Source organism: Pinus tabuliformis, chromosome 7 (genome assembly GCF_031772625.1).
Source record: "Pinus tabuliformis cultivar Carrire ecotype Pingquan chromosome 7, CPIR1, whole genome shotgun sequence".
Classification (NCBI taxonomy): domain Eukaryota; kingdom Viridiplantae; phylum Streptophyta; class Pinopsida; order Pinales; family Pinaceae; genus Pinus; species Pinus tabuliformis.
In genome coordinates, this window is record NC_142293.1 from 379,785,961 (window position 1) to 379,807,236 (window position 21,276).

A 21,276-nucleotide genomic window follows, 5' to 3' on the forward strand; every position below is an offset into this window, starting at 1 on the left:
GTGAGTAGCTGCAAATGGCATGGCCACATCAATGGGGCATAGTGGTTGGAATCCCAAACCCACCTGAAAAGGGCTATGGCCAGTGGAGCTGTGAAGAGCTCGGTTGTAGCTGTGTTGAACATAGGGGAGGCTCTCGTCCCATGTGCGTGGATGCTTTGAGTTATACATGCGCAAAATGTGCACAATCACCCTATTCACAACCTCTGTCTGGCCATCTGTTTGAGAATGGAAGGATGTGGACTTCGTGAGTTTGGTGTCCAGCATTGACCAGAGACTGGACCAAAATGTGCTGAGAAACCGATTGTCCCGATCTGAGATGATAGACTGTGGGATCCCAAAGTGCACCCATACTCGTTCAAAGAAGAGTTTAGCAGTGGCTTATGCTGTGATATTCTTCTTGCAGGCCGCCATAATGGCCATCTTCGAGAACCTGTCGACGACCACAAAAACACAGTCATTTCCATGCTTAGTGAAAGGAAGGCCTGACATGTGATCCATGGAGATGGATTCCCAAGGTCGACTAGGGGTAGGTAACGGGGTATAGAGGCCGTGCTTCTTAATGGTCGGTTTGGCAATGGCATAGGCAGTACATGATCTGATGTACTTCCCAACATCCTGTCGAAGATTCGGCCAATAGAAATAATTTTGCAGTACTGCCACTGTTTTCTCAACCCCGAAATGCCCAACAGCCCGACTGTAGTGTGCTTCCCAAATAATCTTGGCACGCTCGCTTGAAGGAACACAAAGGTGACCCAGGTGGCATAACAGGGCATCCTGGAGGTGAAAATCTGGAACATGCCGACCCTCCAAGAGTGTCTGGTATGTGTGGCCGAATTCTGGGTCTCTTTTGTAGAGAAGTGGCCAATCAGAAGTCTCGTGCCCACAAGAGTTGAGCATGGTGGTTAACGCCATGATCGGTGGTCGACTGAGGCAATCTGCAACATTATTGGTGCTGCCCTTCTTATACTTGATATTCAAGTGGAACTGTTGCAGGTATGTAGACCACTTCTGATGGCGATCATTCTGCAATTTCCCTTGGGTCTGTATGAACTGCAGGGGTCGGTGGTCTGTGTGGATGACCGTTTCCTTCCCCAAAATGTAATGCTTCCATTGTCGGCAGGCCTGTACAATGGAATACATCTCTTTATCATAAGTGGGGTACTTCCGGACTGTGTCTAAAAGTGTTTCACTATGATATGCCACTGGATGTCTATGTTGAGTAAGGACTGCCCCAATAGCATAGTTAGAGGCATCTGTCTCGACCTCAAATGGTTGTTGTAAATCTGGTAACACGAGCACTGGTGCCGTGCAGAGGCGATCCTTCAACTCCATGAATGCCTTCTGTTGAGATTCAGACCAAAAGAATTTTTCTTTCGCCCCTCCCTTGGTGACTTGACTCAAGGGCCAAGTAATATGAGAAAACCCCAACACGAACCTGTGGTAGAAGTTGGCAAGACCTAGAAAGCTACGGAGCTCTGTTAGAGTGGTTGGAGATGGCCAATCCCGAATGACTTGGATCTTCGCTGGATCGACATGCACCCCCTGTTCATCAATGATGTATCCCAGATACTGAACCTGGGTCATGCCAAAAGTGCATTTCTCCAAATTGGCACATAGCTTGTGTTGCCGCAGTGTTTGGAGAACCTGTCGAATGTGGTGGAAGTGCTCTTCCCAACTCTCGCTGAAGATCAGAACGTCATCCAAGTATACCACTACAAAGGAATTGGTGAACGGCCGCAAGATGTCATCCATTAGCCTCATGAAGGTTGCAGGAGCATTCGTCAATCTGAAAGGCATAACCAACCATTCGAAAAGGCCCTCCTTGGATTTGAAGGCAGTCTTCCACACATCAGAGGGTTCGATTGGTACCTGGTGATATCCTGACTTCAGATCGATCTTGCTGAAATATTTCGCCCCCTTTAGTTGGCCCAGAAGGTCATCAATCCGAGGGATCAGGTACCTATTGCGGACAGTGATCTTGTTCAGCGCCCGATAGTTAATACAAAGTCTCCACGTCCCATCCTTCTTCTGTACCAACATGATCGGGTTCCCACAAGGCGATGAACTCGGAGAGATGTGACCTTTCTGCAGGAACTCCTGAATCTGCCTCATGATTTCATTGTTCTCCAGAACGGAGTGCCGATAAATTGGTCCATTGGGTAGCGGCGCACTTGGGGTCAGATCGATGGAGTGCTTGACCTGACAGTGCAGAGGAACCCCTGCAGGGGAGGTGAAGATGTCCTCGTACTCCTCCACAACCTTGTCCATCTGTAGTTGTCGTGCAGAGGGACCCCGTCTGGACGTCGCGACCACCGTCTTCTTCTTTCCTTGAGGGCGTATCATCAGGAAAACAAATTTCCTGGTTTTGGAAATGATCTTACTACGTTGTTTTGCAGTAATCAAAGAGACGGCGATAGGTGGTGCTACCTCTGGTATCCTGTACAACTTATTTCCCAATGTAATAATAACAGCACGGAGCCTTGATTCATACACAGCATGTAGCTTCCACAAGTATGGTTGTCCTAATAATACATCACAAACTTCAAGGGGAGCAATGTCACACAATACCTCATCCGTGAAGGGCTTGATGTTGTATGGAAGGTGACACTGCTGGCTCACGCGAAGATCTCGTCCTTGGTGAAGCCACCCAATAGTGTATGGTTGTGGATGTGCTGTGGTCGGTAAGCCCAACCGCTTCACGACCTCTGCCGAAATGAGGTTCTTTTGACTCCCGCTATCAACAATGAACTGTATCGGGGAGCCCTTTACCCACATCTGGGAGTGGAAGAGACACTCCTCCTCCTCTAGATCTTCGGGTTCATTTTTCTGGATCTTGGCGGTAGCAACAGTGGTGTTGGGATCTGCTTCCCTTTGTCATTCCCCTTATCGGGTTCTGACTCAAAGTCGGAACATGCATCTGATTCTGAAACCTTTAGCTCAGCCACTAGTGACTGCTTGGCCCGACACTCACTTGTGTTGTGAGTGGAGCTCTTATGGAACTCACACCATTTTCCAGTGTCCTTTTTCGGCTTCGCGACGCTTTTCTTTGCTTGCAGCTTTGGCGGGTTGTCTTGGGCTGTCCCGCCTTGGCTTTGTCCTTTGTTCTGTGGTTTAGGGGCACCTTTACCCTGCTTTGGATTTTCAGATCCAAATTCTCGCTTCTTTTGTTTAAACTTCTGCTCGACCTTGACGGCATATCGGTATGCTGCGCCGAACGAGGAGATGTTCAGGAATTGTATTTCTTCCTGGATGTACTTGTGCAGGCAGCCACGGTATTTGAGTATCAAATGTTGCTCCGAATCCTTGATACCCAACTTTGTGCGAAGGGTATGGAAAAGATTGGTGAACTCCGACACGTCTTGGTCCCTTCCCTGCCGCAGCGTGGTCCACTTTATGTATTCATACTCATAGCTTCCGACAGGGTAGTACTGCTCCTTGATGGCATCCCGGAATGAATTCCAGGTGGGTGCGGCTGAAAATAGTGAGCCAGTACTTTCATCCTTCTGCTCGCAATACGTTTCCCACCAGTCCTTGACGTGGGGGGCTGCTTTGAGAAGAGCGAAAACAATCTTTTCCCGACTCGAAAATTCATGAACAGAAAAATAACCCTCTAGCAGATTTAACCATTTATCTATAGCATCTGCGTCTATCTGACCCTCGAATATGGGGATTTCAAAATTAACTTGTACCTTAAAGGGCGTGGCGTTTCCAAAGTAGCTGCTGGAAGCTGATGCGTCGCTTCTGGGTCGCCGCTGAAGGATCTGGGCAAAGCTGTCCATCATCGCGTTCCGTTGTCGCTCGAAGGCTTCTTCGAGCAAGATTTTGATGGGATCTCTTGCCCCCTCGTCTTTCTTCTCATCCGCCATGGGAGGCCGTCGGGATTTGCAAGGCTGGTCTTGCAAAGGTTCGACCAGTTCAAGCCCTAACTCCTTATATCCCAACCTTGTTGGGGACATGCAAAGAAAAACAGAGAAAAAACAGACCGCTCTGATACCACTGATCCGGATTTAAACAGGAATGCAAAAAATTACAGAGATAACCATATACACAAAGATGCAGCGGAAATAATACTTCATTTCATTAATGGAAAATACTGAAATATGCTTACAACCAGAAATGGAAATAAACTAGCTTGGGCGATGGTAGCTTATCTCTGAGAAGAGATGTGGTGGCTACATGCCTCTGAACTGTCTTACAATGAGGCTAGAAGGCCTATTTATTGTTGGAAAACCCTTAACATTCCAAAACCTAACCCTAGGAGATGAAACACCAAACTGTGGGCCCCGTTTGAGTAAATTGGTACATCAATTTCCCGGGGTCGTAACTTTGGGATACGATCTCCGTTTGATGCGTACAATAGCTCGTTAGAAATATCTATCCGAGCACTACCACTTTGGGAAGGGCAACATGGGTCCATGGACACATGTTGCCCCCAGATTTCCCAAAAAACGTCATTTAGGGCCTCAAAACGGCTCGAGAAGTTCAGGACCCGAAAAACTGCTAAAAATAGTAAGTTGTGCTACAATTAAGGAAACTGAAAATGCTGAGAGAAACAATGGTGGGGGTCCAGGTGGACTTGGCAGGTGGCCACCAATATCCACCTGGATCAGGGTGGCAAGTAGTTTTGCGCTAATGGAACCACTATAAGTATAAGGAAGTAGAAACACTCATCGCAACAACCCCTCAAGGAAAAGTAAGAACCCCAAGCGAAAGAAAGAAATGGGCCAAGTATAATGTAACATTTGTGGTGGAATGAAACTAAGGCTTTTCAGCATGCATAAGTAAGGCTAAAATTTTGCTACAATCACAAGGTATAAAAGGGGTGGAATCCTCCCACAGTAAGACCATAAGATGACGAAGAAGAGTAAATGAGGCTTAGATTCTATGTTGTGGCCGGAAAAAATAAGAGAATATGAGATGGGATAAATAAATGTTGCATGGAAACCAACATGGAACAAAGGTGCTAATCTAGAGCATTCATGTACAAATAAGCTCACCTACCAAGTTATGACTTGCAAAAAAAGATAATCTAATATCGCAACTTGACAGGGTTAGACCTAAGGTCTATGAAAAAAATGGTTGAGATGGATTATAATACAACAGTAACGATAATGTAGAACCTATATCTATATGTCGGAACACGCCTCAAACCCATTATAATAACGAAACCATGAAAATACTCCAGTTAAAAGATTAAAAATGTGTCAAACTCCTACAGATAAAGTAATTAGAATATCATAATAAAATAATAAATAACCTCCATTTTTAGAAAAAGGAGAAAAGTGGAATCCCCCCAAAACAATGTTATAAATGAACATGCCCCCCTCCCCCACACTCATTTTTACCTTAGCATAGTGAGCAAGAGTAGAAGAGGAGAAATTTTACCAGTTTTCCCTTCAACTTTGAACAGAAATTATGGGAGATATAAACAACCATTTCCCAAGCGGCTTGTACCAAGTAAGTTGTGACATCCTCCTCTCCAAATTGATAGTTTACTTTGAATTTTTTTGTCAGGTTTTATGCGTTAAATTTCTTTTCCTAATTTTTCTACTGCGCGGGCATGGGATTGATGCAGGTGACTGGATTTTTCGTCGTTGGACATAGGTTTTAGCTAAGCAACCAACTTCTAGAAACTTGTTTTTTTTCTCATGAACTGTAATAACCTCCTCCCACATTTACCCAATCTAGCTGGCCAACCAGGGTAAACATGTGACGAAGAGTTACTATGATATTATTCAACTCCCCACATATAGTTAAGGAAGTGTAACCGACCAGACAATACCATAATTATTGGAGTTCGGAATTGATTCCATAGTGTTGGAGAGGCAAATCCCCTCTACGGATAGAGGCGATCCCTACTAGCCCAGAACGGGTCTAGCAACAATCAGTCAATGCTACTATGCAAGTTCCTAATTGCAATTAAACAAGAGGTAAAGAACACCTACTTGGATTCCAGCGCTGTTGTTTGATGAAGAGATGCCACCTTCACTCCTTCGCTCCGGCTGGTCACAATCTCCCGCGATCTCCGCGAATAGATACCTGCACACACGAAGAGGAAACAAACACAAGCGTGAAATCTAATAAAAGCAACCATACATCAGTCAGAAAGGATGTAATTCACATTTAACCATTGCATAGACAAATGAGAATGGAACAATAATAGTAGTCATCTATTATTAATCAAACAGAGAAGAGTACAACCAAATGTTCTGACGTCGGTATCCTTCTCAGGAGGGGCCAGTCAGCAAGTGTCTCAAGCATTCACCTTTGGAAATGATTCTCCCAAGACAAGAAACTCTCTCTCTCACACAAGCAACACAACAAAACCTTCCCTAAGCTATCATGCACTTCCACACTTATCACACCAACTACCTATAGTAGCAGCAATCTGAGCACTATAAGCTCCACACAATCCAAGCTATTCAAAACTAGCTGCTCATGGTAATGGTGAAAGTTTATATAGGAGAAGGAGCCTCCTAAAAGGGTGGAAGGATGAGCTTATCTTCAAGGGAAGTAGTTGCAAAGGGTCGAACAGACAAGCCATAGAAGGGAGTCGATACTCACAAGGCCAACAACCAAGTCTGGAGTTATCTGGAAGGCTGGCTGTTGGAACAAATTCGCCAAAACTGGATCAGCGCGGGTGCATAACTGGTCTGGCGCGCTGACGTCGCAAAGACATAATGGAAAGGGCCATGTCAGCGCGGGTAAATATAAACAGAGGCTGCGCTGGTCATGAAATTCGATCAGCGCGGAAAAGTCGTGTGCTTCCGCGCTGGCAGCGCACGTGGTCTGTTATGACGCGTCAGTCATCGCGGATATTTTAGAAACAGACGCGCTGATGAGAAAAACTTTGGAAAAGTGGGTTTTTGGCCAGTTCAGAAGGCATGAACTCAATTATTGTGAATTCCTGACACAGTAGGGTGACTGACATGGAGACAGTGACAAATTACTGCGTAACACATAGTATCCATTTTTGAGTCGACATTTCGAGTCTACAACAAGACTCATCATCAAGACAAATTCCTCGGGAGCTACAGAACCTTACGAGATAACCAACCCTTCTAGGTGCCCAACACCTAAGACAACTTGATGTTTCGCTGATCTAGACCCCCAGTTGCTCCCACAGCAAGGCATGCATGTGACTTTCGCTTTTTTCAGGCAGTTTTGTGTTAGTGACCCCAGATTATGTGCCACTTTTTGAGGGTCAGGACTCAGAGCACTGCCCAGAACTTCATGAAACTTCCAGAAAATATAAATAACAATGAAGTAAGGTACTAATGCAAACACTTTAACAATGACTTGATATGACCCCTATTAGCCATGACGGTCATTTCGTCAAACATATCATAAACATGAAATCTACAGGTCATAATAACGGGTATGAACATAGGGATCTCATACTTATCTGAGAGTCGTCAACGAGGATTTATATCTCCTCCAAATAACCACATTATTATCTATTAGGCTATTCATTCATTATTATTTCATCTACTAATCCCAACATGATAAGATCTATACATCAAGATTATCATAAAACATGCTCATAACCAGAGATATATCAATGATGAAACAACCATTAAAACCACATAATGATAAGCACTTTTACTCATGAAAATACCAAAGGAAAAGGAGCTCTTATTAACATATGCAAATCCAACCAAGTCAAGGATTTCCACGTACCACCTAACCATAGATTGGGTTGAACCAAATATCTCTTACAGCCAATCACCCTCATGCCATATTCCAAGCATGAATGTGGGATCTCATGAAACAAATCCAACTAAACCAAACCAAGGCTTCCATAAGCCAAACCACCTCAACCCTCAACCAATGACTCCACCTCACTGTCTAAAATAACTAAACATCACTAAATCGATCTCTACCCAATTTTTCCATGGCTCCAAAGTTTTTGTTCCAACCAAGGCTTCCAGAGCTAGTAACTCAACCCACCATTGTTGTCGGCCTCTAGAGCATTTGTCCAACCAGGGCTTCCAAGACTAGTAACTTAACCCACCAAGGGATCCAAAGCATTTGTCCAACCAAGGCTTCCAGGACTAGTAAGTCAACCCAAGCTTTTACAGTGTTTCTAGAGCATTTGTCCAACCAAGTCTCCAGGAACTAGTAACTCAACCCACAACCATAAAGAACATGAGAACCAACCAGAACAAAGAAAAAAAAAAAGGAAAGAAACCCACAACACCATGGATATCCAAGAAATAGCAAGGCTAGGAAAAACCACTATCCATCTAGGGAATCCTCTAGGCCAATGACAGATCATAACCAAGAAACCACATGCATATGCCATGCATGCCAAAACTAGCAAGGAAATCATATGTGCAACTCGATACCTGCAAGAATAACCTATTGTAGTTGTTGATCCCGTTGTCCTCTTGCGCTTCCCTTCTTTTCCTTTTCCTCCTTGCTTCAAATCCCAAGTGTGCCACACTCCTCTAAGAGTTCTCCAAGAAAACTCTAAGTGTCAAAGAGTATGAGAAAGAGAGATAATATAATAGAGAGATCCAAGTTAAAACTGAGAAAAGGTTGTGAACTGATACTCAAAATCCTTTTTATCATTGAGGTCTCTATTTTCTTTGTTTTCCTCCTCACATGAAGCCTGTGACCTTTCATCTTCATTCTCTCATATTTTCATAAATAAAATGTCAATCAATGTGTCATGTTTTTCCAAAGCCTTTTCCAATTTTCATAGCCATTAGTTAATCACAAGTGATCCGCATCATTATGTTTTTTTCTAACATTCAGCTTGGAATACGTGTCCCATGACCTTGGTTATTATTTTTCCTTTATTAACTTTATTACATGGATTTTTTACCAGAGTTGTTACATGAAACTTATGTCTTTCCCTACCCACCAATTGTTTTAGAGAATCGCTCAGAAATTGCTAGGGTTTTTTCGTGAATTCGTCTGATCGATTGCTTTGTGCTCTTGTGCAGATGTTCAATATGGTTGACTGGATAAAAAGAGAGAACCATTAAAATGATATCCATTTTGTCGCTCATCCTCCAACCCTTAGGGCTCTCAAATATTGTAGGTTGTTGAATTTCTTCAAAATACAGGGTATGAAGAGTCGAACCTCATTATTACAACGTCTAGTAGAATGGTGGGATATTGAAGATGAAAAGTTTGAGGTGAAAAATGAAACCTTATCGTTGGAGATGGAATATATCTACTTCCTAATAGGGTTATCTAGGTGTGGTGCCCCAGTTGTCTTAAACGGTTTGAAGAGCAGCTCAGATAGAAGTGCAGATGAATATGTAGCTATGTCTTTTAGGCCAAGTGCGAGAAAGGTAGGAAACAAGGTACATATCCATGAAATAACATACTTGACCCTCCAAACCATTTTCCTCACAACCACTCCTGCAACTAGGTCAGTGTCACCACAATTAGCAACCAAAGCTCAGTTGGAATTGGAGATAGCATGCTTAGAGCCCACTCTTTTCAACTAGTGCAAGGGCGTGTTAGCTAATATAAAGGAGTAGTTGACTCAGTGCAAAAAAGGATGACTAAAGCAATTTGGTTATGGTGGCATCTTAGTGCATTTCATCTTGGAGAGGGTTTCTAATATGAGGCCAACGTTGAGTATGAGCATGAGCCATGTCCTTTAGAGGCTCACATGGATCGTTGGATAGAGTTAATAGCAAGACAAGAGAGTGGACCTATCAAGCAGTGGTTTTACTCCACATACTTCAAATGGCTAAAGGATTTCATCCTTCTTGTTGATGACTTCGCATATGACGGCGTGGATTTCAAGAATGATCCAACCCTATTCCTTCCCCTCAATGCATAATGAAATGCACTTGGTAATATTTTGGGTTCTTGAAAATTTATAATTTTTTTGCATTGTTTGAGTGTTTTATATATTTTTTTGTATTTTTTAACAAGTGCATGATCACTAACGGTGACAATATGTGATATGCATACATGGGACCATCCTGGACCCCAATTCGATCGCCACTCCATTGCAAAGGAGTAACTACACTTGTTGTCTGTGAAGACTCTAGGGAGGAGGAGGGAGAAGAAAACGATGAGATATGGGAGTTCACCTATAACATGAAAGGATTAACACTTGGGGTTTACTTGATGCCTTTAAATGGTGTCCTTGCACACTTGAAAAGGCACACTAAGAGGGTTCGATATTTTCATCACCAAGGCCTCTTTAGTGGATTGTACGTGCCATGTTGTGTTACTTTCAACGCGAGAAAGATTAGCTTCATAGAGTGGTACTCTTATGATAGATTTTGCCTAACATATGCACTACCTTGATAGCCTAGACCTTAGATTTCTTATTTTGATTATGTACTCATGGTTTTTATAATGTAAAACTCTATCTTTAACTTAATATATATATATATATATATATATATATATATATTAAGTTAAACATAGAGTTTTACATTATAAAAACATATATATATATATATATATATATATATATATGAATGATAGTTTCAATGGTATTGTTCTAATGATGTGTTCAATGATTTTTTTTTTATACGCATGGTTTAATACTCAATGTGACAAACAAATACCAATTCAACACATATTTAGCCAAAGAATCAACAAACATATTGTAGCCTATAGGAATAGGCGAATAATTGAGATAATTAAAATGTCATTCCAAGAGAACTAAATGCAAGTAATAACAAAGTAATGTAGGGTTAATTACATAATAAACATAGTCTAGTTGAGACTCTACAATTTGTGAGTCAAGTTGGACAACCAAGTGTAAAATCCCAAGGATGATGGCCTCAGTTAAGTGCTCAATGACGATACTATATTCTACCTTGTTATTGGTGATCCGACGAAGAAAAATGCCCCTAAAATCACAAGCTCATTAGTGGGAAAAAATAGGACCCAAGCAGCAGAAGCAATGTTTCGAGTGTGAAAACTGAAACTGTCGATAAAGCCTATGTAAATTGGAGAGGGTCTTGACTACTTCTAATCAAGAACCATGCAAAATTTTCATGCTAGGAAACCATTAGTACACACAAATCAAAAAGAGACAAAAACATCACACACACTCTTATGTACAATATGTACAAGAGACCATGTAAAAGGTTAAGTGTCAGGGAACAATTCAATAGTTAGTTTTAAGGATGGAATTTCATATTCAATGGGAAGAACAACCTCCACTTCATAAATCAATTGGAAAGAAGTGAAACCTATAGAATTTTTCATTGAGGTTTGATATGATCAAAGTATATAGAAAAACAAAGGTTTCAAATTGACTTGTGATTCCCTACCATCCTACACAACATAATTTTCAAGACGTGATTAATAACCTCTACTTGTCCATTACCTTAGGGATAATAAGGGGTTGAGAGATCAGAGGAAAACTCAACTTGGAAGTTAACTCCTACATCATGTAATTTTGGAAATGTGCACCATGATCAATGACAATCATTTTGGGCACCCCAACCTCTAACAATGAGATGGTTGAAAAAAAACAATGATGCGGTGGAACTGTCATTTGAGAAAGTTGGCATAGCCTAAAACCACTTAGTGAAGTAATCGAAGTAATCTACAAAAACAATGATGTCACAGTGTCCTCACGCTGAGGTGGAGTTGCACTGCATGAAGTCAATGCTCCATTTGACAAAATCCCGACAGAAACCACGAGTTTAAGTGACGCAAGGTGACTGTGCATATTCCTTGAAAATATTTGACATGAATGACACTTCTGGACAATAGTACACAATCTTTAAAAATCCATGGCCAAAAATACCTAACGTACAATATTTGATCAACAATGGCATGCTTAGACAGTGATTGCCACATGCACCAACATGACAATCATTTAAAAATAATTTTTCATCCTCATGAGTGAGACATCGATGTAATACGACATCAACACCATGGTCATAAAGGGCATCATGAGAATAACATAATGGATAGATCAATGGAGTATATGGTCATTCTTGTCACAAGATAGCTCATACCAAAACATTGAGTTTGGATTTACCATAGGATATCCCCTGGTACTATGGATCAGAGGAGCTAATTAGGAATAAGGACTCATCAGGGAATGGGTCCTCAAACAAATTTTCTTCATCAACTCAGGTTAGCTTGGACATTATCTTAACAAATGTGGGGGAAACCACAAACTCCACTTAGAGTATTCACCCCCAATGATTTGACAACTAAGGATGTGTTTCATGGGGTTAAAGTCATAGAAATGATATTTCGCAAGAGGATGTAATGTCATAAACATTGGACAATGACCATTGCTACCAAAGCAAACTTCTCAACATGGGTATTACAAAGCTTGGGACCAAGAAGGCATTTGCTACGATAGTAACTAAGGTTTTGATTGTGCATCCCATCTTCTTGGACAAGAACCATACCGATGTTGGATCGAGAGGCTTGGTCATCCCATATGAAAGGTACTCTCTTTTTTAACAAGCGCATAAAAGCTTTTGTAATCTCAACTAATTGGTAATAAACTTATGCAAGGAGTTAACCTTTCCTTGAAGTGCTTAAAGTTGGAAAACATTTTGTATGGAGGAAAATTGACGATAGCCTCAACCTAAGAGGGATCGACACAAATCCTTTCTTTGGACACAATAAAACAAAGCAACCCCCTGGATTGTATGCAAAAGACACATTTGTGAGGGTTTAGTTAGATTTTGTAATAACAACATTGAAGAAATACTTCCATGAGATGGGATGGATGATTCTCTCGAAGGAGTGAGCAAGTGGTAAGGTCATAAAAATAAACTTCAATGATGTGTTTTATATTGTGAAAATCATAAGACATGGCCCATTGAAAAGTAGCACCAACATTTTTTAGACTAAAAGGAAATCTTGATACAAAAAAGTTCCCAATGTGAAAATAAAGGTAGCGTTATGCCAAACATTTAGTTTGATTTGGATTTGATTATAACAAGAGAAACCATCCATAAAAGAGAAGATTGAATTTCTAACACATTCATTGAGAATTTGGTCGATAAATGGAGTGGAATAATTATCCCTAGGACAAGCCAAATTCAAATATCTATAGTCCACACAAACATTGATCGTCCCTTGCCATGATCAAATTATAAAATCCCTTTGCACTCTCCAAAAGAATGTATCTAAACACCTAGGGCCTAGAGAAGTTAAGAAACTTTTGCAATAATTGACCCCTAGCCAACTCATGGACAAGTTGCGCTGATATCCTCATAAATGACAAACTCTAGAAGTCTTGGCAAAGACACAAGTTTTGAAAAGGAAATTTGTGTTTAAAAACTCAAGTTATACACTATGCACTAGAGTCTAGACGCACGTTGTATAAGACTAGTGTCTATGTTGTAATGAGGAAAAATCAAGAGGAAAATCCATGCATCTTAGTCAACAAGTCAAAGGTCACTTCGGCAGACTCATTGTGGATAAAATAAACTTAACAATCTTATCTATGATATCCCAAAAGATTAAATGAATTTATGTTGATTTTCAAGATATGTTTGTGAGTGCACTTCTCTGTCAACTTTGTACTCATTATGGAGGGAATTACACATCTTCCTCGTACACACACCATTAAAGTGTTCTAACATTGAAATATATCTTTTTATTATGTCGAAAAACACTTTCTATAATGCACAATAAGGAATATCTATCTTTTTTATTATGTCAAAAAGCACTTTCCCTAATGCACCATGAGGAATTTGTAGAATTCCTTCTTTGTTAATAAAATGATACTAGTAGAAAAAAAACATTAGAAAAAATATTTAAATGTCCAATTTAAATTAAAAGATATAAAGAAAAATAACAAAATTCTTACTTAATAAGATCAGTGAATAAATACTTTTTACATCTCATTATGAAGATTGCATTAATGTTAAAAATAAACTTGATATACAACATTTAAATTATAGCAATTATTAAATAAATAATATTTCAATAATGACTAAATAATATATTTCAAAATGATTTAAAATTGACCAATGAAAATTTTATTTATAGTTAATATTGAAATATATTTTATTTATAATCTTTCTAAAAATATTATAAATGAATCTAGGTTAAATATTAATAGAATTAAAAAATATATGTACATTTATATATATTATTTTTTATTATATATATATATATATATATATATATATTTATGAAAAAAATAAAACATTTAAAAATCTTTAAATTATATATGTTAATGTTGATTATGAAATCAAAATTTTGAAATATATGTATTAAGTTTACTATAAAATAAAATATTTCAAAATCTTGTAAATTTATTTATAATTAATATTGGGAGTTATTTATTAAATTTTTTAAAATTTTGTAAGTAAATTATGTTAAAAGTAGTTATTTTATATTTGGAAGTTTTCGTGGGTATATTTTCTAACTAATTTTGCTCAAAATCTTGATAGGTATTGGTTAAAGTTATAGTTTGAATTCTTCTAAATTTTCCAAGTGTTGAATTCGTTTTATGCATAACCAAAGATCACAATTTAGGTCAGAATTGTATTATCAGATTTCCACCAAAATGTCCAAAATGTAGAATAATTGGACAATTTCTCATATTAAACATAAATGAAATTATACACCACCCTCATACTAAAAAACCACATATTTACATAAAATTGAGAAAATAAAATAATATTTAATTTTGATTATGTTTTTTTAATATACTCACATTACCCATGAGATGTAAAATTGTTGGTTTGAGCCCCACAAGTTCAAACCTCATGTGTGACGGGTTAAAGATGGAATCCACTTTTGGAGTAATTAAACTATCCAATGAGCATCCAAAGCTAAAATAAGCTTTAGCACCATTCAGTGATAGAATTCCAATAGTGGACAAACAGCCAAATAGATAATGAAATATTTTATTGTGTCTACACAAATCTATCATAACTCGTGGTGAAACTAGCCATGGAGAGACACTTGACTCATCATTGTTATTCAATAAAAATCACGTCATCTGGTGGTAGGAGGTCAAACTTCCAGTGCTCCCAAAAACCTGAGTCTTGAGGTGGTTAACCATTTCCTTATGTCCAAGGGAGATATTTCCTTGCATCTAAAAAGACAAACTCTTAACTGCAACGCGAACTAATTTTAAAATATATTCCAAACTCACATTTTAAAATATTTTATTTATGATCCATCAAATTATTATTATTATTTTAAATATTATATATCAATTCTACATTAACTAATATAAAAATTACATATTTTCTTTGATAAAAAAAAGCTTTCAACACGATAATTCGATTACCAAGACAACACAATTTTTCCTGGCATGATATCTAAGCTAAAAAAATCTTCAAAGATATATTAACATTACTTTTACTTAATTAAAAAAATATTTTTTTTTAAATAAAAATATATAATAATTCAAAAAAATAATAATTAAATTCTGATATCATATCGACCCAATTTAATCCATTTTAACAATAAAACAGTAAGGGTTTCCCTCTCGTTATAGATTTTTTTCCTACATTATTTATTTACATCCAAGCTTAACAAATCCTTCGAATATCTTCGAATGTGACTTAAGGACAAAGGAAAATTAATAATTAAGTTATCATATCATATCAAATAAAATTTAAACCAGCGTAGAGGGTTTCCCCCTCGTTATAGATTTTTTCCTACATTACTTTTTATTATTTATAAATAAATAAGTTATAAAGTGATATTGACATGTTTTGGGTGGTTAAATTAAAATTAGATATCACCTAAAATGGATATGCCAACAGTAGGCGGTTCAAAAATACCCATTTAGTTTGGCACAGCTTAGCTACCACTGCACTGAAAAAAATAAAAATAAAAATTGATTTGCTACAGGAAGTGCAGAACCATGAAAACACCTTTCGAAACACTTATTATCAAGTGTGCATAGATTCACCAAAACTGAGTTAGTTACATATTGAGGATCTCAATCCCAGCACAACGATCAAACAAAACTCCTTATTGATCATATCCATCGAGTCCGTAACCCGTCGCGCCATCATGGAAGGATTTTCCACTGGACTTCTAGAAATGGATGTTTTCAAAAATGTCAATACGAGGCCTACACCGGTCTTAATTTCAATGTACCATTTCCGTATAAGCTATAACGAATATTCAAATGGATGAATAATTTGTGTTAAATTCCAGATAATCCCCAACATGTTCAAGTTTAGCAGACCAAAATGGGCGAACCACTCTCAAAATCTGACACCCATGACACCCGAGCTTGATCACGAGCTTTAACAGAAAGTTAATTTACGTTAGGAATGCCTCTGTCAGTTGTGTTAATGGCCGCTGGCATCCACATCCTCACAGCTTCAAGGATTGTTTGAGGTGCTGTAACTGTTCTCTGCATTCGTGTGTTATCTTCGTCTTACAAACGTTCGGAATCGGAACCGATGAATCATCGAAGCCTGCAATTCTTGTGCAAGCAGAAAACCATTTCGCATGCATGTATTTGAGCGTTCTCCATGGCGGAACATGCATAGAACTTTGCCTTAACGATGACTTTGCAGCCTCAGACATAAACTGCAACATCTGCTCTAACCTTTTTGGGTTTCCCACAAAGATTACGGGAATTAATGCCAAAAATGCTTCATATTGAGGTACGGGCCTTGCTATATTGAACTGTGCCCGAAAATCAGTGTCAATTATAAGACGATCACCGGAATCCGGGTCTGATAATAAAATATCTATGTATTCATACTCGCCTCCTGGCAAGTTGTTAAACTCGTCCCACTTAACCTTGCGCAGGGCAGCATCGTGACCTTTAAGCCTTAAATGTTTCACCAGAAGACGCCGAATACAGCTGCCATTGCACTTGATACCGTTGCCGCTGCTCCATATATCAATTTCGGCTTCATCAAAGCTGGAAATTACAGATATGATGAACCGATGAATTTCTCTTTCATGTGAGCACATTGCCACCAAAGCCTGCAATTAAAGATTTAAACAAGTTATAATCGATTCCAAAGCATGCAAATCCTGAACTAAAATAATCTTTTGAAAAACAAAGCTTTGAAACGTCTTTTCAGCATAAATATACCTGCTATGCGAATCCTAAGCTAAAATAATCTTTTGAAAAACAAAGCTTTGAAAAAAGCATGCGAATCCTGAACTAAAATAACCTTTTGAAAAACAAATCTTTGAAACCTCTTTTCAGCATAAATATACCTGCAAACGATCTTTTGAAGAGTCAAAGTCTTCAGTATCACATTCGCATGGGCGAGATGAGTGTTCTGAGCTGCCATTCTCTATGAAATCAAGCACCATGGCCTCCAGATCGTGTTCCAAGTCATCACTGTCGTCGTGATGGAAAAGACCACAATTCGAATCCTTTCCCAGTATCGTTCGACTATTTAACATTCGAAAAGCCTCTAAATGCAATAGCCTGCTACGATGCCTTCCGATATACAGAGGCATTGTCGTGTGAAAATTCAGTTCCGAAGCTTTGAACGCAGATAAGAGAGATGAAACGAAATATCTCAAAGATCTTTGAAGAAAGAGATGATATAAAATATCTGTGAGGCCTTTGTAGGACACTTACCAGGGAACCGAAAACACCGGCATCAGCACGTCTGCATTCCAGATCTTCAGCGTAAATCCTTTATAAGAGTTTTCCCAAAATATATGCCCTCCCCGTTCATCCTTTTCTTGGAGCGCTGATAAATCGCTGAAAAAAACTCGAGTGCATTCTTTATACGCAGAATAACTATTCGCCTTTAAAGATCATCTGACGTGTATTATTTTGCGTGCGGAAGAAAAAACTTTACTAATGATTTCAAACACGTGGCCAACAGAATAGCCATATTTGGGCGGATTTCTTCTCTAACGTCCTTCAATGGACCCGCGCAACCCAAACGCAAACCAAGCGATGAAATTAATGAAAAATTCGTAACTTTTTCGAATTTGAGAACACTGTAGATAAGATTAACTCTGACGGCACAACGAAATTAAAGGAATTTGTCACAACGTACCCTTGATTTGACAAGAAATGCAGAATTTTACAGTAATGAAACCTGAGGCACTTAATTTCAGTAAACGAGGCACTTAATTTCAGTAAACGTGGCCGAATCGAGGATAAAGGCCGAAAAGAAAAGACAATTGATTAGGAGAACGCATCGTATACTCCAGCCAATTAACAACGCTAGGACGAATTGCACTAAATATTCATCTTATCTTCCTTTAAGTTTAGCATCTGCGACGGTAAAAACCTGCAGATGACACCAGGCGACTCGCTTCCGTAGTACTCAGCTCATGTATAAGCCTCCTCCTCTGTTCGGCTCGGCGCGGACATTATCCGTTTAAAACTCAAGTCAAACCGTACATCCTGATTTGCCGTCTCGTGCAAGCCAAAGCAAAGGTCCTTGCAGCGCAAGCCAGATCAAACTTCTTGCAGGATTTCTTTAACCGAAAAATACATGTGTCGGCATACCATTCAGCAATTCCTCTGTTTTGCAGCAAATCCGCCACCGAAAGTTTGGAGATGGATTTTTGGCGACGTTTTTAGTACTTCAGCGCACTGAAACGACAAAAAATAGTACTATCAGGCTGATTTTGACGGACGATTTGGAGCCAGTACCTACCGTATGTTCCTTTGTTCCGTAATCCTGCAAAAGCGGCAACAGCTAAGCCTCTAAATGAGACTATAAATCCATTGAAACTGTACAGGTTCGTTAAATTGGCGATTAGCAAATAGGCCTGAAGCTCTTCTCCGCCATTAAAAATTACTGCCTGGTGATTTCCGTTTTTGGTCCACTGTAGCTCCAGTTCCCTGCAATGAAGTTCTTGTTCCCGGCATGACCACATATATATCATTTTTTATAATATTGAGATGGATAAATAATGTTGTATGACGTCTCTGTAAGGACAGAGGTCGGTTGCAGCCTGGCAGGTGCTGCATTTGTCGGATTCTTTACTGGCTTGATTCGGTAACAGTGTCAAATCAATCTGAAATTTGTGTTCGCCCAAACGGGCATATTTTATTGATAGAAGTGGAAATTAAAGTAATATATTTGTCTCTAGTGGGTTGGTGATGCGTTAGTGTTTGAACTAAGTTATCATCATTGCTATGTTAAGGTACGAGATCACACATCATCATAACTATGATATCAGAATTGTAATGACATGAAGGTAGCAATTTAAATGTGTAATTAAATTGTTATTATTATGGTTTTAAATAATATAATTAAAAATATTAAATATTAGAATAATCACCTTAAAAATAATATTATTATGGTTGATATAATAGAATATTTTATAAATATAATCAAAAAAATTATTGCAAGAATGTTTTATTGATGCACATATTATCATGTACACAAAAGTTATGGGTGAAATTTAATTTGAGAAAAAAAAAAAATTATAAATAAAAATGAGGAACTTATTAGAATTGGAATAATCTCAAATCCATAGGAAATTGGTGAGTAGGGAGTCACGTGGCACGAATCTAATTTTTTAAATTTATTAAAAGTAATGGACCATTTTGCTAAATAAAATTTGCTTATATATAAATGAATATTATAAATAATAGTGAGGAAATGTATGGAATTGGAATAATCTCAAATCCCTAAGAAATTGGTAGACGTGGAGCAATGTAGCATGAATATAATTTTTTAAATTTATTAAAAATCAGTACAACCTAACAAACTGTTTAATACACTATAGTCGTTGATAAACATTAAAATCAACAAATACTCATCCACCTTAAATTAAAATAATAAATCTTTAACAATTAAATTAAATATTTAATATTATTTTATTAATTAAATTTTACCATTTTAAAAAACCCCATTTAACCCGAAAAAAAAAAAAAAAAACCATTATCACACTAAATAATCTCAATTTACATTATCATATTAAATAATAATCCCAATTTATTATGCACTCTAATTACACTATGGAATCCTAACGTAATTATAACATCTCATCTCACCACTAAATAAATAACTCCACTATTAAAACATTAAACGCATGTACTAAAATAAATATTTGAATAATAAACCAATGTAATACAAATTTATTTGAATTTTTTAATCTTAGGTTATGAATAGAATATGTTTTCAATTTTAAAGTTGGTTTTTTAATATCTTTCTTTACCCACCCTCATATATGAAGATGAGAGTGAGGTGAAATATTAAAAAAATATTATTTAATTTTCTCTAATATCTTTTTTAATAAGCTTTTTTAATATTTTTTGCATTTTCATTTGGTTAAGTTTGATATTAGGGAAAACTTATTAGGTAGAGGTGTGGAGAGGGCTTTTACATAAAAATGATGGATGAAAAAATGGAAATGGAATGCTTGTGACCATGTGCACACAAGACCATGTTCACATTCTTAAAAATAGCATGCATCATGAATGTTCCCCTAATCACCACACAAGCAACTAACTTAGCCCCAAATAGGCATTTTAAAGAACATGTACATGTTCCTAAAACACGTGCATGTTCTTGGAAGCATGAACATGCTCTTGTAGTGTTAACTGGGGAATGGACCATGGCTAGTCTAGTGTTACATGTTCCTAAAACATGTGTACGTTCTTGGAAGCGTGAGCATGCTTTTGTAATGTTAATAAGGTGAATGGACCATGGCTAATCCATTGTGCCTAATAAATTGCATGACATGTTTTTCCCTTCCTTGAGAAAATTAAGGAGTGCTTTCATGATAGGTTGAGGAGGAATTGTAGGACTCTCTTTGATGTGGTGTTTGAATGGTTCAAGGAAAGTATCTAAACCTTGTTTATATTTCATAAATTTTCAAAAATATCATTTTTACATACTTAAATAACATGGAGTCTACACTTGAGAAACCCAAACCCACCATCATCACATGAAGAAAAACCTAACCCCAACCTAAAACTAGGAAATGTAAACTTTGAAATTGATGTAGGTTTCAAGTCATTAAGAACCTTTATTCAAGATTTAAGAAATAACAAGAGTCATCATGACTTTCACTACCCACAACACTAGATAGTATTGTTACTTTGATTGGAAATGCCTAAAGGCAATTATCACACATATGTTATTGTAGGGCCAAAATGTTTTACTTTTATAGGATGAGTCTAGATGGGAACCAGGTCATAGACCTCGACATTTCAAAATGAGATTTGATGACACTGTTCATTAGCCCTATAACTAGAGCATAGCCTCTACTGTCACAGAAACGCATTTGCATGGATTGGTGCACCTACCAACTTTTTCTAGAGAATTGGATGGATTGGTTGTTCATGGTTTTTTATAAACCTCCTTATAATAATACAGAGCTACATTCATATTTCCTTAGAAAATTATGGGATGATTTTATTTTAGGTCACCATGTCAACTACTT

The 21,276-nt window shown here is 38.0% G+C and overlaps 1 protein-coding gene across 1 annotated transcript; it reads right to left on the minus strand.

Moving 5' to 3' along the window:
* Positions 1–15,933: 15,933 nt before the first annotated feature.
* LOC149247571 (uncharacterized) lies at positions 15,934–17,604 on the minus strand. The gene is made up of 3 exons (XM_089455901.1): positions 17,495–17,604; positions 17,122–17,350; positions 15,934–16,881 (listed from the first exon to the last, which is right to left on the minus strand). The coding sequence occupies exons 1-3, from the start codon at positions 17,515–17,517 to the stop codon at positions 16,258–16,260; spliced, it is 876 nt and encodes a 291-aa protein (XP_089312027.1). The 5' UTR covers positions 17,518–17,604; the 3' UTR covers positions 15,934–16,257.
* Between the last annotated feature and the right edge of the window lie 3,672 nt (positions 17,605–21,276).

Bases quoted from the DNA above. Each gene is read 5' to 3' on its own strand.
- LOC149247571 (XM_089455901.1), bottom strand. From the start codon at position 17,517: ATGCCGGTGTTTTCGGTTCCCTG. The intron at 17,351-17,494 runs GTAAGTGTCCTA...GTATATCGGAAG, and splicing joins CCGGTGTTTTCGGTTCCCTG to GCATCGTAGCAGGCTATTGC. The intron at 16,882-17,121 runs GTATATTTATGC...CTTTAATTGCAG, and splicing joins CTTCAAAAGATCGTTTGCAG to GCTTTGGTGGCAATGTGCTC.